This window comes from Polistes dominula, unplaced genomic scaffold (genome assembly GCF_049000335.1).
Source record: "Polistes dominula isolate Pdom_NZ unplaced genomic scaffold, Pdom_raw_medaka contig_21, whole genome shotgun sequence".
NCBI classification, from domain to species: domain Eukaryota; kingdom Metazoa; phylum Arthropoda; class Insecta; order Hymenoptera; family Vespidae; genus Polistes; species Polistes dominula.
Window position 1 is genome coordinate 361,402 of NW_028301061.1, and position 27,984 is coordinate 389,385.

General features: G+C 30.3%; 1 protein-coding gene across 6 annotated transcripts; it reads right to left on the bottom strand.

Annotated features, from left to right (window-relative positions):
- Nucleotides 1–27,871, bottom strand: LOC107070410 (histone lysine acetyltransferase CREBBP). 6 transcript variants are annotated; one of them, XR_016177792.1, is made up of 24 exons: nucleotides 25,846–27,870; nucleotides 23,497–23,652; nucleotides 21,223–21,440; nucleotides 20,654–21,046; nucleotides 20,274–20,562; nucleotides 19,890–20,201; nucleotides 19,409–19,741; nucleotides 19,038–19,232; nucleotides 16,424–18,936; nucleotides 16,165–16,322; nucleotides 14,818–14,934; nucleotides 14,574–14,708; nucleotides 13,990–14,466; nucleotides 13,742–13,907; nucleotides 13,310–13,489; nucleotides 12,988–13,221; nucleotides 12,654–12,884; nucleotides 12,444–12,563; nucleotides 12,047–12,351; nucleotides 11,563–11,964; nucleotides 11,135–11,456; nucleotides 10,602–11,007; nucleotides 8,416–9,439; nucleotides 1–7,127 (listed from the first exon to the last, which is right to left on the bottom strand). XR_016177792.1 is itself a non-coding variant. In XM_089176082.1 (23 exons), the coding sequence occupies exons 1-23, from the start codon at nucleotides 25,922–25,924 to the stop codon at nucleotides 8,964–8,966; spliced, it is 8,214 nt and encodes a 2,737-aa protein (XP_089032208.1). In that variant the 5' UTR covers nucleotides 25,925–27,871; the 3' UTR covers nucleotides 1–8,963. The 6 variants fall into 6 exon arrangements, 5 of the variants coding, with proteins under 5 accessions (XP_089032208.1, XP_089032209.1, XP_089032210.1 ...); XM_089176082.1 differs by having other exon boundaries at nucleotides 1–9,439; nucleotides 11,135–11,453; nucleotides 25,846–27,871; XM_089176083.1 differs by having other exon boundaries at nucleotides 1–9,439; nucleotides 20,654–21,031.
- Between the last annotated feature and the right edge of the window lie 113 nt (nucleotides 27,872–27,984).

The window sequence follows — 27,984 nt, forward strand, 5'->3', positions numbered from 1 at the left end:
GAATCTGTTGTCTTATTTATTGTAAAATATGAATAAATACAATGATGATAACATTACAAGTAAATAAACTTTTTCATCGTTTTCATGAATCATTGATATTAATAAATGAATAATCACGGTTACGATTAATATTACACTCTTGCTTTTGTTATCGTATAAACAGTACTTTTTGTTTTTGTTCTTTTTTTTTTTTATCATCTCGTCTCCTTCTTGCATTATATATATTTATATATATATTTATAAATTTATATATATATATGTATACATAAATATATAAATATATATATATAATATAATCATATAATGTGTTTTACCTCGTACACTTTTACATTTTTATTATATAATTGTATTTCAATATATTGGAGTTTAATTCGAAATAAATTAATGTACATACTATAATTACAATGTATAATCATCTTAATTATTAATTATATTTATTTATTTATTTATTTATTTAACGATTACTCGACTTTAATTTATTTTTATTCATTTACTTACTTAATTAATTTTAATTATTATTTTTAATATGCGACACATGTACCGACTGTTTTTCGTTTGAAATGCTTTTTTTTTGTTTCTTTTCTTTTCTTTACTTTACTGTACTTTACTTTACTTTACTTTACTTTAATCAATTAATAATTTATTTATCTTATTTATTTTATTTTTCGACTGTAAATTCATAAATCGTTTATTAAATATACCTTTTGTTTTATACAACTTCATATAGCAAAGGTAACATCGGTGTCGCAATCCAATAAGCGAAATCGGCAGGTATGTGTGTATGTATATGTATGTGTTTCTGTGTGTAGGTATGTATCTCTATCTATATATATATATATATATATTTAAAAAAAATAATAATAGAAAAATAAAATAAAAGATAAACGTAAATTAGCAGAAATTATAATAATTTATCATTTATTAATAACTATTTGTTCTGTAAAAAAGTTGAAAAAATCTAATCGTTTTTGTATCTGTTATATATCGTAACGAATTTATTATTATTATTATTATTTATCATTATTATTATTATTATTACTATTATTATTACTATTATTATTATTATTATTATTATTATAACTATATTAATATTATATAAATACGGTGAGAGGAGGAAGAAAGGAAAGAAGGAAGGGGGGTAAGAGGAGTTTTTTTTTCATTTTCTTCTTGCAAATACAAGTATCTATTACTAAATACGTGAAACGGTATAAAATTAAGAACGATTTAAGTACGATCTTAATTAGATAATTTCTTATCTTTCTTCCTCTACATTTTTTATTTCTTCTTATCTTCATCATTATTATGGATTGTTTTATTATTTTTTTTTTTTAATGCTGTGTTGTATATATTGAACTGGACGAATCGTTTACCATTTCCCATATTTCTTTTATTTATTTATTTAATTTTTCTCTTTGTAATGTATTTGAACATTGAAATTTTAGAGATGATTATATATCTCTCTTTCTCTCTCTCTCTCTTTCTTTTTTTCTCTTTTTATTTTTAAATCTTTTTATCCTAACTCTTTTCACTAAACTAAATTCGTTCTTATCTACACGTTTGAGCGTTCGTCACGATATACTCTATACATACATATATATATAAATATGTATATATAATATATGTAATAATTATACAGGCATTTATATTGAAAGCACTGTATATTATATCGTAGTATACATATACATATACATACATATATATATATTTATATGCATGGGCCTTAAAGAGAGGACTATGAACTTCCTAAATTTTATTTCATTCTTTTTTTCCTTATCTTTTAGTTTAGTTATTTTTCTCAACAAGGATTCGTCATTACTAAAAGATAAAAGATAAATGAAGGGAAAAATATATATATATATGCATATGTATATGCATATGCATGTTGAACGACAGACACTTATGTAATATATATATATATAAATTAAAATATACAATTCTTGTATGAAATTCAAATAATTATTTACTATTTTAATTCGAACTATTTATTGTTTTTTTGTTTTTGTTATTTTGCTCGTTATTCAAAATAAAAATTGTGAGCATTGATTGAGCTAATAAAATATTGTAAAAAAAAAAAAAGAAAAAAAAAAGAAAACAAAAATGCAATAATCGTTGGATATACTTCGTCATGCTTTAAACTTTATTTTTTTAATTAGTAGTTCTCTCTCACTCTTTACCTTTATATATTCATTCTTATTATCTATATTGTATGTTTATGTATAAATATATACACTTTGATATATCATCTTTCGACGATTATTATTATTATATCGAATTATATTATTATTATTATTATTATTACTATTACGAGAATCTCAATTTATAGTTAATTTAATTATTAGATTATTTCTTATAGCACTAAGAAAAAAAATTACTTAGAAGAAAGAAAGAAAGAAAAGAAAAGAAAAGAATATGAAAAATTTGGTATTAATGTATTGAGAGAGTCGTCTGAAGAAAATTATGTGCTTTTTCTTGCTTATTATTTTAATGGGATTATTTTGTCAAATTTTTGTTGTGTATACATACATACATATATATATATATACGTACAATTATAAAATTTATATTTATTTAGGATTCTTGTGGTTGCTTTGAACTTTGAGACGATGATGAAAACTACTAAATTATTCAAGTCTTTATCCATTTAAATAAAAAACATGAATTTATTTAATCCCATTAATGATGACACACACACAAAAAAAAACAGTAAAATAAAATACTACATATCTATATATATTAAAATACATGTGATCAATGATAATTATTGAAATAAATATGAAAACAACAAAATATATTGTAAAATATCAACGTCTCATTATTATTTCTTAAATATATATATATATATATTCCTGTAAAGAAAAAAAAGCAAGTAATATGAAAAAGGGGATATTGTAGCTATTTTAGTTGGGAATAAATGATAAATCTATATTCGATTAATTTTTCATTAATTGATTAATTTACTATTTACGAAAAATCATAATAAAAAGTAGTACTCTATATTCGGTCTTTTAATAATAATAATAATAATAATGTGATATTAATAATAAAAATAATTATTATTATAATTATAATAATAAATGACAATAATAGTAAAATAATAATAATAATAATAATAGTAATAAAATATTAATAAGAATAATGATTATTATATATCCAAATAGATTTGTCTATTAATAATAAATCATAAAGAAGTTACTTTAGGCATATATATTTAGTTATCGTGATTTTTGTTTATATTAAACTGTAACTCCTTTTTAACCAAATGATATAAAAAAAAGAAAACCAATTATATAATATGTATCTATATATATATATATATATATATATATAGCGTTGTATCATCCGCCTCTCGTTACAAATAGTAAATTGTCTACGAATGCTCCGCGTGCCAAACAAACACGAGCTTTTTCAAGTCTACATTATTAATTATATCATTAATTAAAAAAATAATTATTATTATTATTATTTATTAACATTGACGCGCCATACTCGTAAAAAAAAAGAAACTTAATTAGTAAAGAATTGTTTGTTTCACGAAAATTAATGAACTTGTTCTTTGAGAAGGAAACTCCTCACAAGTATGTAGAAAAGAAATTATTAAAATAAAAAAATAAAAAAAAAAGAAAGAAGAGAAACAAACAAACGCGTAATTTATTTGAGACACTAAAAAAAAATGTCAGACGAGATCAAAAAGATTCTTTGATCGATATCAATCTTTTTAATGATTTTTTTTTTTTTTTTTTAATTATATTGGCACGCGCAGTTTTCGAATTTTCCTTTTCTTTCTTTCTTTCTTTCTTTCTTTTTTTTTCTTTCTTAACACAGCTTACTAGCACAAAAAGGTACACCTCTTTCAGATTTATACAACACTGTCCTAAACACAGCCATACTAAGCCAAATACTCTTGGGTTTTGTCCTTAGATTATTAATATATATTTGTTTTATTATAATAAAAAAAAATCCGTTTATTTAATAAATCTATTTCTATCTTTAATCTATTTTCTCTCTTATATTAATACCCCTTTCTTTCTCTCTCTCTCTCTCTGTTTCATTCACTCACACATTTTTTCCTCACTTTCTCTCTCTCTCTCTCATCTTGTTATTCCTTATTTTGAATATTTTTCAACTAACTTGCTGTTCGATTAAAAACGACATACACGCAAAACGCCTCCATTTTTTGTTTTATTTTTTGTTTTTTTTTCACTCCCAAACTCGAATTTTTTTAAATTAACACGTTCTTCACGTATTATCATTGGAATTCAATGAAAACTTAAATAAATTAGGAAGAAACAAGATAAAACGTTTGGAATGTGTTGTTATCTTTTTATAGATCATTACTTATCATCAATAAATGAAGTCAATGAAAAAGAAAGATGGACATACATATATATATATATATATTTGTAAGTTTAAAGAAACATCATAGCGTGAATCAACATTGCAGCAGTTACAAAAGTAACAAACTTTCGTATTTTTCTGTTCTTTTTTATTATTATTATTATTATTATTATTATTATTATTATTTTTCATTTATCTCTCTCTATGCAATGATTCTTCAAATTTACATTTATTACACATAATATTCGGGACTCATTAATGAACTAAGATTGACCGCAAACCTTAATTGAGTCCTTCTTTGTTTGTGACGTCACATTCTTACACATTTTTCTTTTCTTCTTCCTTATCAACTATGAAAAAAAAAAAAAGAAGAAACAAACAAAATGTATATTTTTTTCTTTTTTCTTTTTCTTTTAAATAGAGACGAATACGTGTACTAAATATTGCATGTATTTTGTAGCTATGTGTTTTTATGTAATGTAGTAAATATGTAGTAAATTACATATACCGATACACTTTCATTCAATGATGAATCACCAATTCATTCATTCATTCATTCATTCATGTATCTCTCCCTTTTTTATTTTTTGTTGTTGTTTTATTTTAATTATCGACATTTTTTAATTAAATTGTGGCAGCGCTTACACGTCGACGGAAACATACCCCTTAAGATTTTCTAAATATTATGTATGCATTATATTTTATGCTGGTTTTTTTAACTTTTTTTTTGTTTATTATTATTATTATAATAATTAATTATTAATAGTTCCGATTTATCAATTTCTAATGTCGTTTCTAAAACATTATTCTTTTACAACTGTATGTGTATATATATATATATATATATATATATATACATATATATATGTATATATATATGCAAATAAACTTGCACACATATACATACATACATATATATACATATATTTTACAGTGTATTTCAAAAATATCATCGTCATTTTTGAAAAACACTTTTCTCAATCTTATATTACTATTTTATCTTATCTAATCTTATCACTTATCCTATCTCATTTATTACTATATAGTTAATCATTTTAAATAGAGTAGAAGCAAAAGAAAAAAAAGAAAATTTAAATAAAGGACAACATTACACTCAAAATTTGCTATAATACAGTGCTGGTATATATATATGATCGATCATAATATAGTGTACTTTTGTGTAAGGCATTCACACACATTTCTCTCTTTCTCTCTCGAATGCTCTTACTCTTTCATTCTCGTTATGTATGGGTGTGTATATATATATATATACATGTACGTATGATTATGCTATAGCGTTCTAAATAACAAGTATAATGAGAATGCATATATAGCTGTGTGTGTATGTGAAGAAATTTCATGTGTTGAAATATTATACGAAATATACTTATGTATATATATATATATATACACACACACTTAATATTAAATATAATAAATTCACATAATATATAGGTAGGTAAATAATTAATATTAATAATTAATTATTATTATTATTATCGTAATAATAATAGAGTTATATAATAAGTATGTACAAAGAATAAAATTATTGAAATTTTTAATCTTTTATATATAATAATAATAATAATATTAATAATAGTAATAATATTAATAATAATAATAATAATAATAATAATAATAGTAATCATAACAATCATACAAGGACTTCAGATTATTTCATTGATACTACTTTTTGTCTTATATAGTGTAAGTAAATAATAATTACACAATTTCCATTTCTTTCTCATTTGTAATTTTGCTGTTTCCATTGAACTGTACATAGAATGTTTTTGTTTGTTTGCGAACACTCATGGTTTGCGCAAAAAAAGACGGAAGGAAAAGTAAAGAAAAGAAAAGAAAAGAAAAGAAAAAATTATATTAATAAAATAATAATAATAATAATAATTAATAATAAAAATTATAATAATAATATTAATAATAATAATAATAATAATTATAACAATAATAATAATACAAAAAAGAAGAAATAGAAATAAAAATAAAAATAAAAATAGTTGTTTCGCATGTTGATAAAAATATTTAATATTTATGTATAAGTATATATTTATATATAAATATACATATATATATCTATATATATATATATGTATATATATGTTTATATATATATATATTATATAATACATAATATATAATATATATATAAAATATATATACGTATAAATATATAATAAGAGTCACAATTTTCTTATATTTGTTGTAATTGTGATTGTATTATGATTATTATTATTATTATTAATATTATTATTGCTATTACAAAGATAATTATAATAAATCCACTTTGTGTGTGCACTAAAACATATATAGCAGCCTGTCAATCGGTTAGTCATCTAATTTTAATATGTGTTTTCATGTTACCTTTTTACATAATAATAATAATAATAATAATAATAATAATAATAATAATAATAATAATAATAATAATAATAATAATAAAAAGAATAAGAATAATAATAAAAAGAATAATAATAATATTAATAATAATAATAATGATAATATAGAAATAATAATAGGAATAATAGTAATATTAATAACAATAATATAATAATATAATAATAATAATAATATATATATATATATAATAAAAATTATAATAGTAAATAGTAATGACAATAATATTAATATTGTTTTATTTTGTAAATATATATATGCATATAAATACATATATATATTTATATATATATATATATATATATATATTCATATTTGGTTGCGACACCGTTCTTAATCCGCGTGTGTTTGTGGTTGTTTTTCTTTTCCTCGTCCTGCCCCTGTCCAAAAAAAGAAGAAGAAGGAAATAGTTTTAGTCATAACGATCATCATAGATCATCATAGTTTATCAAACATCAATCATCACTCTTTCAACAAACGACTCTTATTACACACAATACTTCTCAAATAATTTGATTATATCGCACAATGATAAATCCATAATGGTTTTTTCTTCTTTTCTTTTCTTTCGTTTACTGTTTTCTATGCAAAATTGTTTTTTTTTTTTTCTCAATAATGAATAATAATTTTACTAATTAAAAAAATTATAATCTTAAGTTGTGTTATTCAACTTCTTCATCATTTAAAAAAATCCCTCACATTTAATTCTTCTTTTACATATATAAGTCTTTTTAATTTTAAATTACTTTTCTTTTTCTTCTTCTTCTTCATTTTCTTCCCCTTCTACCCTTTCTTTTGTATTATTTTATTTAACTATACCCATAATTTCATTCGTCGTGTGATGACAATAATAATAATAATAATAATAATAGTAATAATAGTAATAATAATAATAGTACTATGAATAATAATAATAATAATAATAATAATAATAATAATAATAATAATAATAATAATAATAATAATGATAATGGTATTATAATAACTGCATGTAATATCGCTACTACGCACTAATAGTATTTGAACTATTTAATTATTAATTAACGTTTAAGTATACACAACACATTTGTACGATTCACTTAGCCTGCATGTAAACAACAGCAGCGAAGAAGAGGGAATGAATGATACGGGTAGGAGTGAGGATGATGAAGGGAAGAATGAGGAAATCATCATGAAGGATAATATAGGATGTGTTTAAGGAGGAGAACGTACGAGTCTTTTCATCATTATTATTTTGTTTTCTTTTGTTTTCTTTTCTTTTTAAGTCATTGAGATTTCTTGTTTGATGAGAGAAGATATATTAAAACTTATTTCTCTTTCGAGTTGCTTTTTGTTTTTTTGTTTTTGTTTTTTTCTTTTTTTTTTTTTAATTAAGTCAGCTAAATTAAATTGATCTCAGAAAAGACTTGTCTAAGTTTTCTTTTTCTTTCTCTTTCATTCTTTCTCTGCCCATTGCACCGTTGAATAGGAATATTAAAGAAAATTATTTTTAAATAAGAGATACGAAAAAAAAAGAAGAAATGAATGTATATCACACGAATATTAAGATTAAAAGAGTATAAGTGTGTAATAATCACGTGTATGCACCACAGTTTCTTAACATTTCTCAAGTACAACTTATTTGTTCATTTTTATTGTTTTTTTTTTTTGTTTTGTTAAGTTGTGTACCTGATGTTAAAGTAGAGACGAGAAGTAGTAGTCATCATCGTAACTAAACTCCACGAAGTTAGTTAGGAACGCAGAACGGATGGAAATAGTCTTCTTCTTCTTCTTCTTCTTCTTATTCTTTTCTTCTTCTTCTTCTTCTTCTTATTCTTTTCTTCTTCTTCTTCTTCTTCTTCTTCATCTACATGTTTCTGCTAAATAATAGTCCTTAGCAGGCAGATTTATGAACCTTGTCTCACAGCCAGCTCTAGTGTTTAATATGCTGACTGATTGGCTGATTTAGCTGACGATGAAGACGACGACGATGATAACAATCGACGACGGCAGCAAGACGACAGCAATTTAAGAAAGTAACAAGGAGCAGCAGCGATAACAGCGCAACATTATAACACACAGAGCTGTAGTAAAGTTTATAGCTAATGGTGTCAACAACCAAGGAAGATAAAACTCTTTATCTCTTCTCACCATGTTATTTTTATAGTACACATCGAAGTATGTAATAAGTTTTAAAAAGTCACTTAATAAACAATCAACGTAGTCACTAACAGTCACTACAATCCTTCAACAAATTTCGAGAGTTGATCTTGCGGTGTCATAGGGGTCACTTCACTAGAGTCTGTACCACTACTCGGTGGTGGGGCAGGTGATGGATGATGTGGCATGGTGGCAGGATGACCAGTAGGTGCACCACCACCACCACTTAATTGTGAAAGCATCATTTCACTAGGGCCACCAAGTTCATGTGCAGGTGAATGGGTCGGTGTCCCATGAGGTGGATGATGGTGAGGTGATGGTACTGGGCCAGATCTTGGCGAAGGAACTGGTTGATTACGAGGCGATGGAACTGGCCTTGGCGAGGGATTTGGTTGTGGAGATCTAATGGGTGGCGGAGAACGAACAGATTGCATCAGCTGTTGTTGAACCGATATCCCTGGAGGACCCATTACACCTTGCGGTGAAGGTACAGGTGGGGGAGTTGGTTTTAATCCAGGCTGACCATAGCTTTGCTCGGTAAATCCTCCGTAACCTGAAAGTGATTGTCAAATACAGTGTTTTATAAATTATTATCAATCATTGCTGGGAGAGGAGTTTAATTAAAGCTCTTTTATTTATAGGAATTGAGAGGATTTGTTTTTCTTGCCGGTAATGCATTTAACACCAACATGGAACACCATTGGAAATCGAATATAATCCAATGAAACAACCACAGTGTGTTGCCACGGGACTTGGCAAATAATAACAAAACAATATTTTTAATATATATAATATATACAATACATGTGTAATTAATAATGAACAAATAAAAAGTTTTGTTAATAAATAATTGATAATCTGATTTACATAATAATTGGTTTCTTCATAATTTTATGTAAATTGAAATTGTAATTTAAATAAATCTTTCACAGTATTTAAAATAAATACATATAATATGCATTAAAATTTTGTTTCATTAAAATTTCAATCGAAAACTTAGTATATAACTAAAGATAAAAAGCTATTTCATTAACAACTAATTGATGCATTTGAAACTACTATTTTACATTCTTATTTATTAATGAAGTTTTATTTATTATTTTTATTGTTATGCAAGGTATCCGAATTTTGAAAATTTTGAAAACGCATAAGTGGAATTTGTGTATCTATAGAATTTGGAGTACTCACACGGTTTAATGTATCTACAAGATGAGGAGTACTCGCACGATTTTGTGCACCTACAAGATGAGGAGTACTCGCACGATTTTGTGCACCTACAGGATATGCTGTACTCGCAGGATATGGTGATCTCGCAGGATGTGGTGTACTCACACGATTTAGTGCACTTGCAGGATATGGTGTAATCGCACGATTTAGTGCACTTACAGGATATGGTGTATTCGCAGGATATGGTGTACTCATACGATTTAGTACACCTACAGGATATGGAGCACTTGCACGATTTTTTGGTGCATCCGGAGGAGTACCCTTACGTTCCAACGTACCTACACGACGTTGTGTAGTACTCATGGTATATGATGTACTCACAGGAGGATTTGGTGCACCTATGGGATATGGTCTACTCACAGGATTTGAAGCGCGTACAGGATATGATGTACTTATAGAATTTGGTGCACACGGAAGATTTGACTTGCTAACTTGGTTACCCTGAAAAAGCTGAATTGGCAACCTTTCTAATATTGAAACTTCCTTACTAAGAAGAGAGGGCCTGATAGGTCTTTGTTGACCATAAGGTGGAGCAGGTGGTTGAGTGAAAGGTTGTTGTTGCTGTGCCTGCTGTTGTTGCTGAGCCTGTTGTTGAGCCTGCTGTTGAGCCTGTTGCCTTTGCATCACCAACATTTGCTGCTTGTACCATTGCGTTTGCTGTTGCACAGTCTGTTGTTGTTGTTGCTGCTGTTGTTGCTGTTGTTGATTCAACATAGCCTGTATTTGCATTCTTCCTTGCTGCTGTTGCTGCTGAGGATGTTGTTGCTGCTGCTGCTGTTGCTGTTGTTGTTGTTGCTGCTGAGACATCATATGCAAATCAGGTTGTTGTTGCTGCTGTGCCTGATTAGGACCCAATGGTCCACTCACTCCACCGCCGTGTTGACCACCAGTTTGCTGTTAAAATATAAGAATATCTATTTATTAATACAATTAAGAGAATTTAATGCAAATCTATCAATCATGTAAGAAAATGTATTAAGAAAAAAGGACGAGTTATTTGTTTTCTTTTTAAATAACATACCCGTTGCTTTATAAAAGCAGCCATCAAAGGTGGATTACTCTTGAGTATTTGTAGTATTTGGTTTTGCTGTTCAGGAGTATGAGGACTTCTTAGTGTTGCCATTAATTGCTGCAAGGCATGCTTGTGCATACTGCTGCTTTGAGGCTGAGCAGGTGCCACTTGACCTACGGGACCACCGATAACACCAGGTTGTCTTGGCATTTGACCACCCATGGCCATTGCAGGTTGACCCTGATGTTGCTGCTGCTGTTGCATCAATTGCTGAGGTGTTTGTTGCCTCAAGGAAGGATTTTGTTGCATAACAGCATTAGGTTGGTACCTACTATAAAACAAGCAAAAATAAAGATGATTTAATTAAGATAATTTTGATATCCTGATACAAAAAATCAGGAGAATTCCTTCAATTTAAAAGTTCTTCGATACTATACCTGCCAGTCCACTGATCCATAGGAATAAGATGAGTACCAGCAGGACCTGACATTGGCACGGGCATTTGCCGTTGCATTTGAGGAGGCGGCATAACTCCACCAGCTTGGCCACTCACACCAACTCCTCCACCAGGTGTTACTTTACCATAACCAACATGAGGTACTTGTTGTCTCGCAGCTTCCTCTTGAACTTGTTTGACAACTTGCAAAACATGTGCTGGTGGCGTCTGTGTACCAGGTTTCAAACCAATTCCTGGTTGATGCGGTGATGGTAAATTCGTTGGACTAATGCCTGGTTTTATTGGAACACCGGCAACTATTGCAACGTTTGAAGTTTGTTGCCCAGTTTGTATAGCTCCAACTGGTCCGGTAGGTCGTGTATTCATCACAGCCATTCTCCTTCTATATACATATGTATTAATAATGATTGCATAAAGAAAAACATAACTCTTTTTTTAATGTTATAATTATAATATTAACTAACCTTAACAGTTGCGCTTGTTGCAAACGTTGCTGAAGTTGTTGTTGTTTTAATTTATGTTTGATATTTGAACAGAATGGTACAAGACACTTGGTTTCTTGGCAGTGCTTCGTATGATAACAACAGCACAACGTTATCACTTGCTTGCAGATCGGGCAACCACCACTTGTCATTCTCTTGCACACTTTAGTATGTGTTACTACTCTCTTCATCTTCTGACAACTTGGTAACCGACAATTAGCATCTCTACATTGACAAGCATGTACTAAAGATTGTATGCATCTTTGTATCAAGAGTTTTCTCGCTTCCTATAATTTTGTTTTAAAATAAACAATTATTAATTTATGTTTTTTCAATTGTTTGATTGCGTTGAGAAAAAATATAATTAATTTTTATTTACCTGTGGATTAACTTGTTTTGCATCGACGGGAGATGATCCATCATCCAAATCTAAACCAAGTTTTTCCATATGATGAGGATGTCCTTCTTTCTCTTTACAACTGATGCATAAATCAAAATCCTAAAAGAAAATAATTCAAATCATATGATGTCAAATTCAATGTGACTATGAATCAAAAAACAATTTGTAAATATCCCATTTTATACTTACATCACAGACAGTACAGTGATATCTCGTTTCAACGTGACTCTTGCAATTATTACAAGTATAAACAAATTTATCTTGGCCTTGATTATGTAATTCATATAACATTGACATAGAACTAAACTTTGCACGTCTCAAAGATGAAAATTCGTAATGCTTTTCTCTGGCCATTGTTAGAAAAGCATCACGTCCATCCATTAGATCACAATTAATAACAGGATCCGGATCTTGAATTGGCTAAAATAAAAATGTCAAATATGTAAATATATAACTGCGTCTATTAAAAATATATAATTATAAAAAAAAAAGAAAATAATAATATTTATAAATTTATACTTACTGCCAAACTGGCTGCACTTTGAGCACTATGCAACCTAATGACGAAAAACACTTCCTTATGTTTCTCCATGGTTGCAAAGATTTTAGCAGATAGATCATTACCAGTTTGAGGGGTATTAGATTTTTTACTATTTTTTCTTTGATTCGCTTTAGATTTATTAGACTTCTTAGCTTTTTTCTGTCCTTTCTTCTTACCATCTGGACCAGTTTCTGAATCTTCGTTCAATGAAAATATCTGAAAACGAATGAATGTTATATTTAATTATTCAATCGATCATCATCACATCATATACAAATAAAATCATTCAAGATTGTAATCTTACAGCATTGGCTGCAGCCGCAGCAGCTTCAGCAGCTTCAGCAGCTTGTTTACGCTTCTCCTCTTCTTCTTGATCTAATTCTTTAATACTTTCTTCCAATACGTTGGGCCAAAAGTCACCCTCAAAATATGGCAAATCTGCTGCAGAAGATAATTTATCCTCCATCGCTTGCTTCAAAATATCCTATAGAGAAAAATATTCAATCATATTAATAATTATATAATATTATTCATTAATTTGATTAAATATATAAAATGTTAAACAATGTTGTCTGATAATCCTCTGTTCAAATTGATCAATGCAATAAGAACAATAGCTTCTTCAGACATTTACTTTAAGTCTCATTTGACTTCTGACTACGATTATTTCGTTGGACAGATAACACTTGAGACTAGAAATAACTAAAAAGAAGAAAAAAACCAATTATGTATATACCTTGTAATCGAGTACTATTCTTTCCATAATTCCTTTGTCCAACATTTTCTTATACCACTCTTGCAGTCGTTTAGGCTTAGGAATTTTTTGTTCTTGAGGATGGCAGTGGAATATATAATCATCTCCTTCCGATGGTGGACAAGCCCAAATATGAGCCATGGTGTAACTGTTAAATTATTTACAATTTATACATACATTTTCTATTTATTAACGTATATTAATAATTATAGAAAAATTAGTATACTAACCCAAGTTGTTTAGCATAATCTAAATATCCGAGAAGTATTTCATGATAAACAGCAGTACGAAATTGTCTAGGCCGGAAGAAATGTACTGAATCCAAGTATGCTATGTACACTCGTCTAGTATTCGGTGGAGTGCATTCACTTCCATATTCTTGTACATGCATACCAAAAAAACATACGTCTGTACCGTCGACTTCTTCAAATGCAAACAATGCTTTAGCACGGTATGGAAATTCACCAGGCATATCACCATTTTCTACGAATCTACTTTTCATTCCTGGTTTAACTTCGACGACCTTATCGCTAGATGCTACAACTCTAATGGCTACTTCACCAGCACCAGCTTCTTTCTTCTTAAGAAAATTGTTAACACGTGTCTCAATATATGTTCCTAATTTTGTTACTGGCAAACGCTTGGCGTTGAACTTATTTTCTTTACGTTTCTGTCCTTTCTTCTTTAAACAATTATCACAGGTAAATCTGTAGATATATAAATAAATAAATAAATATAAAAAAAAATCAAATATTTATACAGACAAATGTATATATGTGTAAATATTTATTGAAATAATTATATTGTCTCTTACCCTAATGGCCAAATTTGTTCCATATACAATACACAAATTTGATGTACTTTCCTACCACAATCAGTGCATACAACGAAAGGCTCTAATTCTAAGTGATCATTTTTTAATTCCTGGAACTGTTCTTTCTTGATGGCACTATTAAATATAAATAAATAAATGTGATGAATGTTAAGAAATAATACAGATAGAAAAATATGAATATATATTTTGGTTTATAGAAAAAAAAAGAAAAAATATAACTCACGTTTGTGGTTGTGTTGGGTCATCTCCTAACGTCACAGTGTCACCAGGTATGTCGTTGAAACATTTCTGACAGAAGGTGTATCTATCGGAAATAAGACCATAAGCCTTTAATCCAAATCTATCCATTAGATTAGTAGATCCAAATTTCATGCATGCATTTAATGTAATTCGGTGTTTTGAAAAAGGCCAATATTTTCATATTCCGACATTCAATCCAAATCCAATTTTGATAAAGGACATTGTGGTTCATAATTATACATGCAGTTATAAAGGTTTTTTTGTTTTTTTGTTTTTTAGTAATATTTTTTTTTTGCCAATTAATTCATTTTTATATAGTTTTGTTCCCAAAAGTTGTTGAAATATTCATTGTTCATATATATATATATGTGTTTATATATACATATATATATTGTTTTTTGTCATTATCAATCACACGCGTATAACGTATTTTTTTTTTTTGCAATAAATAATTTGGTTTTTTTTTTTTTTTTGATTGAAATATCAAATTTCCAAGTTCATTTTGTCCAATTTTCCATATATCAATTTTTCGTGGCATGAAGTAGCAGCAGTAGTGGTAGTAGTAGTGGTAGTAGTAGTAGTAGAGTCGGAAAGAAGCAAGGGGTGTGGGCAACACAAGAAGCAAGCAGCAAACAAGGATTTGTGTGCACGTAGTACGGAACCCATGGGTAGAGCGAAGGTACCATACAAAGAAGAAAACAAGTGCCATGGTTAAACACAATATATAATTTTCAAACAAAAAAAAATTAAAAAAAAAAATTTTAACAAAATTTTAAAAATAATAATAATAATAATAATTAAACATATTGAGATATATATATCTCAAAATGTAAAATTTGATCCAAAATAAAAAAAGAGAGAGACAAGCAATGTGATAATTAACAATGTATATTAATAATATTGTTATTAATACTGCTATTATTATCAAGATTAGAAATGGATAATAATTTGTAGGTCAGGGGACTGGCTTGAAACAGCCTGTATAAACTGAATCAAGCTAATTAACCTGCCAAATTAATTTAGCGCATTCGATGTGAGAAAACTTTTTAAAGAACAAAAGAATCTGGATAATCGAACGCGCACTACTCTACATCATCTTGCCATTTCTCTCAAGTAATAACACAGTTGACTAAAATATACAATAAACATAATCATCTAAATTGGAAATATATTACTACAAATAATCAAATAAAACAAAAAAAAATTAAAAAAAAAATAGAAAAAAAAATTATTGCTTAAATATTTCTTCATGCAAATTATTTCTGAAACATTAAAACAAAGTACAATAAAACGATGATTATATATAAATACAGTGTGGATTTATACTGACCTGTTTTTATAGGAATAGTATTTAGCGTCTCTTGGTATCGTACATAATTGCTTCCCATAGCAACAAAGTACTTGTGGATTGAATGTGTATTTTCTACCACAACAGTAGCCTAACGCTTGCATCACCGGATCTATTTCTTGTTCAAAAACTTCTGACAACTGTAAACAAGAGATGACAGCATGTATAAAATCGTGTTGTTTTATATAAAAAAAAAAAACTATGATGAAAATCTCTGAAATAAAATGAATAAATATATTACCTTTGTACAATATCTATAAACTCGAGAAGTTTTGCGATTATAAAGCCAAGCATTGTCAAACATCAACCAAACGTCGTCGACGTATTCCCAAGGATCACTATATTGTCCTGTATTTAATTTTCTTTTAATCGTTGAAAGATCCATAGGTTTCTTAACAATATCAAAATAATCTGGTATTCCCAAGACTTGAGGATCTACAGGTTGTCTAAATGGTAATGATTCTGGATCCTGTAGATATAATTTATCAAATGTTGGCATAAGCGCTTTACGTAATTCATCAGGTTTAAATAAGCACAATCTTTTCTTGTCCGATGATGTACCGCTTGGTTGTATCGGTTCAGGAACAAGCGGTTTTATATCAGAAGCAGTGGTATCTTGACTGGACATAGAAGTTACTGATTCTTCTTTGATACCAGGTTCTTCTTTAACAATTCCCTCAGCCGATCCTTCTTCCATAGGTTCAGTTTTAATCTCTGTTTTAATGGACACATCGTTATTTACATTTTTACCACCATCCATCCTTTCTCTCATCCATTCGATTTCCGACGGATCCTCTTGCTTGATCTCCATCTTTATATTTTCTTCTTTAATCGAATCTAATTTGCCTTTATTATTGTTCATCGGCGGACTAGGAGAATTATCACGATCCAAAGCTGCAGTAATGGCAGCCATTTGTGAAGACATGTTCGAACTTCTCGGAGCATTTAATGCTGCTCTTTCTTGAGAAGTCATACCCTTTCCTAAGCTTGCAAGACCAGCTGGAGATGGAGTCGTACCTGGATGAGGTGGAGTTTGATTAGCGGAAGATACAGTCTGATTTGGAGTCATTAATGAAGGAACTATAGGCGTATTGGGCGTGGAAGTTGTAGATTGAGGTCCATTTGTTGTCGTAACAGGACTTGGACTAGGTCCACTTGATGCAGGAGGAGGTATTGTTTGTGGTGTTGATGTAGTTATGCTAGCATCACCAGGCGTAGAAGCCGATAATGGTCGATTATTATTAAACTGTTGATTTTGCTGCTGATTACTTTGTTGTTGAATATTACTAAAGGGCGATGGTGCTTGTGGCATTGCAGTTGTTGCAGCACTTTGATTTGAAGTACTTGTTGGTTGTTGTTGACTTGGTTGCTGTTGCTGTGCTACACTTTGCGGTTGCTGCTGTTGCTGCTGCTGCTGCTGTACTACTTGAACTTGAGCAAGTCTAACTTTCATAATATCAGAAAATTGATGTTGATTTTGTACAGGTGAACTGTTTGGTAAACTGGAAGTGCCATTAGAGGTTGGAAATTGACTAGTCGTCGCTGATGTAGTTGTCGTTGTTAAATTAGCTTGCGACATTTGTGGCTGACCAAACGGACTAAGACCGGAATTTTGAACCATACTTGGATTTGATGTTGACTGTCCATTTGGACTGGGACCAGAAGGACCAACAAGTATTTGTTGTTGTTGTTGTTGAGCTTGCTGCTGCTGCTGCTGTATTTGTTGTTGCTGAGCTTGTTGGACTTGCTGCTGTTGTTGCTGAGCTTGTTGAACTTGCTGCTGTTGTTGCTGCTGCTGCTGTTGCTGAGCTTGTTGAGCTTGCTGTTGTTGCTGAGCTTGCTGCTGCTGCTGCTGCTGCTGTTGTTGTATTTGTTGCTGCTGAGCTTGTTGGACTTGCTGCTGCTGCTGCTGCTGCTGAGCTTGTTGGGCTTGCTGTTGCTGCTGCTGAGCTTGTTGTTGTGGAAATTGCATTCGATTATGTTGAATGCTCATGCCTGATAATGGTCCAATTTGTCCCATATTCGGTGAATGCCTCCTTAAATTTGGTGGAACTTTGCCAACAGGTCTTGATGGAAGAATCCCTCCTACATCTTGCGGAGCACATGGTCGTAAGTCAGGACCTGGAGGAGCATTTGATGGTTGTGGCTGTTGCTGCTGTTGTGCAGCTTGCAATTGTTGTTGTTGTTGCTGTTCTTTTCTTTTCTGTCGTTTTTCCTCCAATTCCTTTTGTATTTTATAAATTTTCTCCGCAAGTAAATGATAATACTCCGACCTAGAATTGGCCATCTCATACATATCACCTTCCACTTTTCTAGCATAAGCAACTAAATTGTGCATCCGTTTATCAAGCATCGCTGTAGGATCCGGAGTTGGGAATATTGCTTGCACTAATTTGTGAACTAGATGATTCCTGAGATCAGGCGTTACAGTTTGGTGCCACAATTTAGATTCTGTTACAGGTGTAGCAGTTACTTGACCTGGTTGAAGACCAGCTGGTAGTTGTAAACTAGAAAGTTTGTTTTCTCCCAACACACCAGGCTGTCCTGATTCATTGAAACTACCAAATAGTTGCTGCATGTTAACAGATTGTTGTATATTCGCAGCTGTTGCTGCTGCTGTAGGCATTGGACCACTCGTTGGAGCAGTCTGATTACCAGCTACACCAACAGTGTTAGGATCTGAGTTTAATGGTAAGGATACATTTGGGGCAACTACTTGTTGACCAGCACCAACAACAGATTGTCCTGGTGCAGCTAAAGAATAAAATAAAATAAATAAATGTTACTTCTTTTTGTATATAATTTTATAAAATATCAATTAAATACTATTAATTTACATAGAAGATTTCTCTTACCTTGGGTTTGAGGTTGAGTCAATCTAACATTTCCAATAGTACCTGGTGGTCCTTGCATTCCAACTGCTGGCATTCTGGCAACACCTCTACCAACACCTTGTGGAGCTAACAAGCCAGTAGTCGTTGTAGGACATGCTATACCCAAGGCATCATACGCTCTCCTCATTTCTAATGGACTTGGATTTGGTTGAGTAGCTTTAATAACAAATCAAATGTAAATAAATTATGATTAAATTAATAAGTGTTTATTAAGTATAGCAATATACAGGGTGAGAGGTATTTTCGATTTATTTTGTCATGTAAAATTACTCCCTTTTCGCTTGTACTACCAGTATCCCATCACCCTGCATAAATAAATATTCTAAAATTACCTGCTACAACACTTGTAGTATTTCTATTTCTGCTTGCTTGTTTCAAAGGTAAACAAACAGGACAGTCACTTCGATTACAATGTTTCCAATGATTGATAATTTGTCTAGATGAACTACAATGTGGCACTGCACAATTTTTACCCGCTTGACAGGTAGTCATATGAGTCAAAACATTTTTCATAGTCTTACAATCAGGTAAAGTACATTGCCATGATGATTCACCATTAGATTGTTGACTTTCTCGTCTTTGACATTTATGCGCATGGAGAAGTAGTACCAATTGTTGTTGAATTAATTTACGCTTTTCTGGATCTGCAGTTGATTTTGAAGCAACTATATACAAATATATATATATATATATTTACACATTTCTTAGTACAACATTTTGAAAAATAAATTTATATATTTTTATTTTTATTCATTAATAAAATTATTTTATATATTTTTGTTTGTATTCATTAGTAAAATGATTTTATCTTACCTGGTGGTGCAGCACCGCCAGTACCAGACATTTGATTTTGGGTAGCTTGTTGTGGTCCTGGTTGTCCACCGCTTGGTGCACCAGATTGAGGTTGAGCTGGACTCGGAGCAGGTGGTTGCGCTTGTTGTGCCATACCACCTTCTTGACCACCTGTAACATTAGTGGTTCCAATAGGACCAGTTGAGCCCCCAAATCTTCCAGCTTGCATGGCAGCCATATTTGTTGTCACAGCTTTTTGTTGAGGTGCAATTACACCAACAGGATTGTTAGTACATACAGCAGCTCCAGGACCTGCTCCAGTACCTGGAGATCCTAAATAAAATGAAAAAGTATGTAAATATAAAATATATGGGATAACAAATTGATAAAACATTATTTACTTACCATAACCATATGGACTGGAAGCACCAAGTTGTCCCATATTGGGCAAATTCGTCATATTAGGAGGTGCTTGCATTCTTGGACCACCTTGTCCAGGACCAACAATTCCAACTTGATGCACTTGTTGATGAGGACTTTGACCTTTCGCAGAACCTACCATATGGGCTTGCTGTTGTTGCTGCATAGCTACAGCTCTGGTATTAATCATACCTGGTCCATTTTGCATTTGAGCTACACCATGAGGCCCACTGGGATGATGTATTCCTTGAGTATTCTGACCCATCATGGATACCTTTGATAAAAAATTAATTTTTTTGTTTTATTTGTGCAATTAAGAAAACACAAAGCGCAATGATAAGATGCATATGTAACATAAAACTTACTGTATTTAGAGGTTGTTTGTTGACACTGTTGGTTACAATTAAACTTCCACCTGCCATTCCACCTATACTATTATTTCCACTAGCACTACTCGTCATGACTAAACCGGAGTTCATTGCACCTGGCATAGACATAGTAGGATTGGTTCCAGCCATACTCATCGACGATTGAAGATTTCCCATTGAATTTGCAATGGACATTTGATTGTTTGCCAAAGAACTAGCTATACTGCTAGGTAAATTTCCGAGACTGACGACCATTTGTGGATCAACTACTCCCTTAGAGACGGAAACGTTCGGTGGTGATTGCATATTTGGACTTTTGCTACCCAAATTTCCAGCTGCCATTGCCAATGAATTCGCAACCAAGTTTTTATTTCCCTGATTGGAAAAAATCTTAAATAAGAAAAAAATGTATGCTGCATAACTGATGACAATAATAATTGATATAAATCATAAAAACATACATAAATATACATTTACATTATGATAAAATAGTATTTTCAAGATTACCTAAATAATAATTAAATAATAATTAAATAATAATTAAATAATAATTAAATAATAATTACCTGCTGCTGGATAAGATGATGAGATATTTGTTGTTGCTGTTGTTGTACATGTTGACGTAAATCAGAGTCAAGCGTTCCATTTTGTTGACCAGGACCTGGCCCTGGTCCTGTTGCAGGTGGTTTAGCACTTTCAGTAGCAGTACCCCAAGACCCCGTAGTTAGAAGATCGTCAGGAAGATCATTTTCAAGATCGAACATATCTGTGTTTGTTATGTAATCTAAGAGAATATACAGTTGTATTGTTAATAATGTTTTCATCTTAATATATATATATATATAACTAAAAATAACAAACAAAATCTACTGGTTATAAGAAAAAGTATTTCAAATTGATAAAGATATTGAATTAAATATATAATTCAGAAATATTGAAAAATATCAACACTTTTTGCCATAACCAGTCGCATATCAATAATGATTAATATTATGCGTGAGATGTACCATAGAAACCAAAGAAACCATTAGTAACTTTGTATAAGATTTAGTACCGTCACCATAGCATTTATTTAAATTCTAGCTTTTTAAATGAAATTCTAATCCTACTATATATATATAGCACACTTTACTTATGACACAGTCTGTATATTGTATGCATTTATTTCTATTATTATTATTATTCTGTCTCACGTTCTTTTTATTTTTGATATGATATATATTTATTTATATTTATACATCAGTTCTTATTTTTATTTCTATTATAGTAGTTATAATTTTTTTTAGAAGAAAAAAAAAAAAAAAGAAAAAAAATCACCCACATATATATATATATATAGTTAATTTAAAAATACTTTCTTAAGTTTTTGTTTTTAACAAAATAAATGTTTGTCTATTCGTTCTCATTTATCTATAATTGGACCATACATGACGGAGAGAGAAAGAAAAAAAAGGAATACGTATAGAAAAAATGTAAAATGTAAAGATTCTATGGGGGTAAAAGACTATAATAAAGAAATATATATATATAAATATATAAACAAACAAATATACATAAATAAATAAGACATGAGACATACACTGCAAGAGCACAACTTTAAGGGAACTTATAAACTACAAGAGCAATAACAAATTTGATCAACAATAAAATCGTGCTACAAACTACCAAAGCAGCAAAGCCACTGATAATACGCCAAACTTTAGAAATATAAAATAGAGTCATGCGAAGAAATAATAGATTATCACTCTCTAAAAGAAGTAATCTATTCAAGCAATAATCAATGCTCTCTCTAAACGTAGCTCAACAATATTCTTCTTCCTTCTAATATGGATAAAATTAATTAATTAATTAATCATAATATGAATCTCTTGCAATTACCTAATCTGAAACAGTAGTAGAGATATATGTATATATATATATATACAAATAAAAATACAAAAAAAAAAGAAAATATGGATATATAAAATATAAAGAAGTTGTTTTTCCTTAATACAACAATATCAATTATTTCTTACCTAACATACCTGGAAATTTGAAGAGAGACATAAAGATATATAGATATATATGTATGTATGTATATTATTACAAATAATATTATATAAATAATAAGTATTTTAATTTACCTTAATTAGCTATTTCAATAAAACCATTATACATATATATACTCATGTTACATATTCTTTAATATACATTAATTCTTCTATAGAGGCAATATAATATATGCACAGATATATATATATTATACTTATAATAATAATAATAATATATATATATGCATGTATTTATATTTACAGGAATATGCATACATTCTATATTAGATACATTTGCAATAAAAAAGTTTCGAGCTCAGTGCATGTGTGTCGCATGTCTATGTTACGTTCAAATAGCAAATAACTTTAGTTTCAGAGTACATTGATTAAGACAAATTTGGCATGAAATATTTGAAAAATGAATGTAACTGTAAATATTACGAATTTAATATTTTATATATTTTTTTCTTCATTATATTGTAAAAAAAAAAAAATGGGTAACAGTCCGTGTCTAAGTAACGATAGATAATTTTGTAAGGTACCTAACAAAATTTCTCATATATAAGAGATAACATATTTAAAGTACCCTTTTACTGTAATATACCTTATATGCAAAATATGAATAGAAATCATTTTAAAAATGTATAGTACCAATGAGAATGACAAGTATGGACAGACAAACAAATTTGATGATATCACATTTGATAATATTTATATGTAGTTTATAATTTCTTTTCATTTGAGCTTTCCGACGTTTTTTTTTTCTTTTTCTTTTCTTTTCTTTCTTTTCTTTTTGATATTAATATTTACTTCTTTTATGGATGATATGGTTGTTCCAATGTAACTCCACTTGATGATGGTGCAGGTGTAGCTGTTGTGGCGGGCCCTGTATTTGTTGCATGTTACCACTGCCACCTCCCCCGTAGTTCGCATAAGCATGGTGCATCATTAAAGGCGCCATACCCACTACATATATCATAGTTTTTAATTTAAGATTATGTGTGAAAATAACTACCTAAGCTTTGATTTTCTCTTTTAGGTGTAGTAGAGCACCTAAGCAGCAGAAACAACAATGAGATAGCATAGAAGAAAACTTTGTTGTGACATAGTTAATAATAATACTGACATTGATACAACGATGAAAAAGAAAAAGAAAGATGTTTCTGCAACTTGTGTAGCCTGTACATGATCAATTTTTACATGAAATATATTTTGAAATACAATAGATCAGAATCGTCGTTGATTACATCATCACATTATTAATATTATTAATATTAATATTAATATTATTATTATAATTATTGTGATTAATATTATTGAGAGCATTATATATCAAGTTCATAAACTTGACCACCGTTACACGATGATTACATAGCGCTTAAAGGTGAAAAAAATAGTATAAAGAAAAGTGGTTAACGCATAGTTCATGCCAGCAAAATGTTCTATGTAATATATTATTGGATTTCTCATGCATTGCCATGCGCTTAAAGATTAGAGCTGAAGACTAGAACGACAAAAGGGTCGCTTAAAAAAAAAAAATGTACAACAACTTACATAGATTTAACTAAATGTTTAGTTGTAGAAAAGAATGTATATATAATAATATGTGCAATTATATATAAATATAATATATATATATATATAGAGAGAGAGAGAGAGAGAGAGATAGAGAGAGAAAGAGAAAGAGATAGAAAGAGAGAGAGAGAGAGAAAAAAATAAAATAAAATAATGATATTAAAAGTATCTTAAGCAATAATTGTATCTATGCTTTGGAAACAAACCACAATTAAAGTGTAATTAAATTTATTTATCTTTTTTTTTATCTATGGTGTGTTGTAGTGTAATATGTATGAGTGTATCTATACACATACATGGAAAATGCAAATATATTTAACTTTGAGTAAAACTTGTCTCTCATTTCTTTTTCTATAGAAAACATATCATTTTGTTTAATCTTTATTTAAAAGATGTTTCTCCTACGCATTAAAAAATAAAAAGATGCTATAAAATATAATCTCGCGATAAAACATTTATCGATCGCATTCGGTCAATGCTAAAGAGAAAAAGAGAAAAACAGAAAGAAAGAAAGAAAGAAAGAAAGGAAAGATATAATAAATAAAAATATTACAAATAAATATTCCAGTATCAGAATCATTAAAAGTAAGTGCATATTATTTGTTTACATTGACAAGCATTGACAGTACACGAGGTTTAACACGCGTGCACAAATCATTGAAATCGATAAATTCTTTGTTTATTTATATTCTAACTATAAAGAATATATTCTTCTATTTACTTATAAAGAAGATGATAATAATAATAATAAAAAGGGTTGTACTTTTAAATGAAAAATTGCAGGAGTTCAATTATCAGCGTGGTATTGTCGTAGAACATTGTTACCGACTGTTTTCCGGTAGCCTTATCGCGAGAAAGTTTAAGTGTCGCGTCGATCACTCTTTCCAAATTTCATGAAAACTCTGCTACCGAAAAAGAATTGCTTTTAATATTTCAGATGATTCTTTTGAAATAAAATGAAGTAGAATTACAAGGAGAGAAAAGACAAATAAGAATAAAAATAGAAATAAGATGGTTGATTGCATATACTCGCGCACAATTCATTTCTAGCGAACAAAAACAGCCTAGCGTCTCAAATCCAGCGCGTATTACTGCTGCTAATGTTAACGATATTAAATAAATAAATAAGTAAATAAAAAGATAACACAAAAAAGGAAGAAAGTATATTACCTTGATTGAAATTAAAACAAAAGGAACTACCTATTAAAGAAACAGAGACAAGTTCTACTGAAAGTAAAATTATAGGGATAGAAACACAAAATGGACAGTATTTCCCATCAAATTTGGGTTTAGTAATTAAATTCAAAATATGCGTATACATATACGAACAAAATTACATTGATACAAACGATGTTAAATGAGAAATGAGAAGAATATTCTTATTTTTGAAATAAAAGACAAGAACTATGTGTCCAAAATTAACATTTTTACCGCGTACGTGCTCTCTTGTTTGTGAGGTTAGTATTGAATAAAATGGATACATGTGACAGTTAGTAATGAAAAATAATAAATAAAAAAATAACAATGTTGATGATGATGATGATGATGATGATGATAATAATAAGTATATAAATAATAACTTGCCTGCCGAATCAGAAGGACCCTGAAATGGATCGAGTTTTGGTCGCTTACTAGGCGGACCGTCCACCAGGTGGTCGGCCATGCTTCCTCCAGCAAATCTTAACTTTTTTCTCGATGATTTACTTCTTCACCATAGCGACGAAAAGGATTTACTTGTAGTCGATGATGACGACTACGACGATGACAACGAATGATGAATGACGACGATATTTTATATATGTATATCTGCTGAATGTGTATATATAATATGTATATATATATATATATATATATATTATATATATGTATCTATATAATATATATACATGTATATGTGTCTGTATATATATTAAATAATTTTTTAAATCGACGCCGATGCCATGGACGGCAACGGCGACGACGAAAACGATGGTAACCTAAAGTAGATTGATATGGCGGGCACTGGCAGTAATTTAACAGTATTCAAGTTAGCGGATTTAAACTTTTATGAAGCCGTTTAGTTAAATAAAAGCACGCACTCACGAACGAACGCACTACAAAAAGCACCACGATGATCCTGATCCTGATGCTGACGATGATGATCGTTGTATTTATTGGTAATTTTTAATGCTAGATACAACGATACTAGCTAAATATTGTATCTTATTTGGTGCTGTTAATGTGGATGTCGTTAATATCGACGACGTTGACAACAACGACGACGACGACGACACGACAACGACGTCGACGACGACGACGACGACGGCGACGACGACGGCGGCGACGACGACGGCGGCGACGACGACGACGGCGACGACGACGACGACGACGACGGCTCCGACTCGTCGTCGAACGCTCGAAATTTGGTGGATTGGCTACTTGTACGGCGCTAGCTCTTAAAAGCGATGGTATCGGTACTCTCTTCTAAGCCCACTGGAATCACCACCATCTTCCTCTCTTTTCTCTCTCTTGCCGAGGATTCAACACTGCGACAACGGGGCGCGCGAATGATCACCGCGGCCGCGGCCACCAGCTTTCCCCGCACATTCGCGACACAGGACAGAGACAGAATGAGCCAGAGTATGCGTGAGAGAGTGGGAGAAAGAGAAAGAGAGAGAGGAAAGATGGAGAGTGGGAGAGAGAGAGAGAGAGAGAGAAATAGATAGAGAGAGATCTCCACACGATTCACCGAGACGCCGAAAATAAAAGCGTCCTTTTATAATTCTTTTTCTTTATTATAATATGACCTTTTATAACAAACCGACACTTTAACAGACCGACGTTAATTATTTCTTTACAACGATAAAAAGGCGATTAACGAGAGAGAGAGAACCTTCCGTATCGCACGAGTATCATCGGCTAACGTAAAATGGCGGCCGCTGTTGACGAGAAGTTTTTCTACGCTTGTCAGAAAATGTCCGACTCGGTAATGGCTCGAGTGCATATTATATACGCTCTTGCCGTCAACTTAGCTAACTCGTCGATTGGTTCTCCACTGTCACGTGACTTAACTCTAGTCTGTTATTGGTTTGAGCGACGTGAGATTACTAACGCCGTGGTTACGTTCACGCCACCGGTAATATAGCCAATGCACTAACCTATTTATCCTTCTCTTACTTGCCGCTTGGCGTCCTCCCCGTCGAGAATGCACGCACGAGCATATCTTCCTTCTTTCTCTTATTCAATAGAAACTCTCCTATATATGTTGCCATTATATTACTTTTTTGACCTTCTACATACTCTTTATATGCAATCTTGACTGAAATATTATGTTATTCTGCTATCCTTTTTTGTCAACAAAACATTCTTCTTTTTTGGGAGGATGAGAATATACAGAAATATTTATGTTTACATAGTGGTAATCTTATTTAGTGTGTCAAGACGATCAAAGTAATTCTTTCTCTCTCTTCTTGATCTCTCTTACTCATACTTTTTATCAAAGATAAATAGATTCTTTGTATATTTGTTTACGTCTATCAACATTTAAAACGATTAATTCTCTTCTAATAAATTCATTTGATGGATTTCTCATTTCACGTAGATCGATACGAATTCGTTTCTTGACAGATTTCGTCGCCGTCTTGTAGACTCGCCTTAACGATAGAAATTTCGATCGATTAGGACGTTCCATACTTATGTATGTACATGTGATATCGTAAAAATTCAAACACCTTTAAACATGCG

What these genes read in the sequence shown, in the direction of transcription:
- LOC107070410 (XM_089176081.1), bottom strand. Translation starts at nt 25,924, where the DNA reads ATGGCCGACCACCTGGTGGACGGTCCGCCTAGTAAGCGACCAAAACTC. An exon ending in TTTATAGATATTGTACAAAG is followed by an intron (nt 16,323 to 16,423) that starts GTAATATATTTA and finishes TCTTGTTTACAG; the next exon opens with TTGTCAGAAGTTTTTGAACA. An exon ending in CTGCGGCTGCAGCCAATGCT is followed by an intron (nt 13,222 to 13,309) that starts GTAAGATTACAA and finishes ATTCGTTTTCAG; the next exon opens with ATATTTTCATTGAACGAAGA.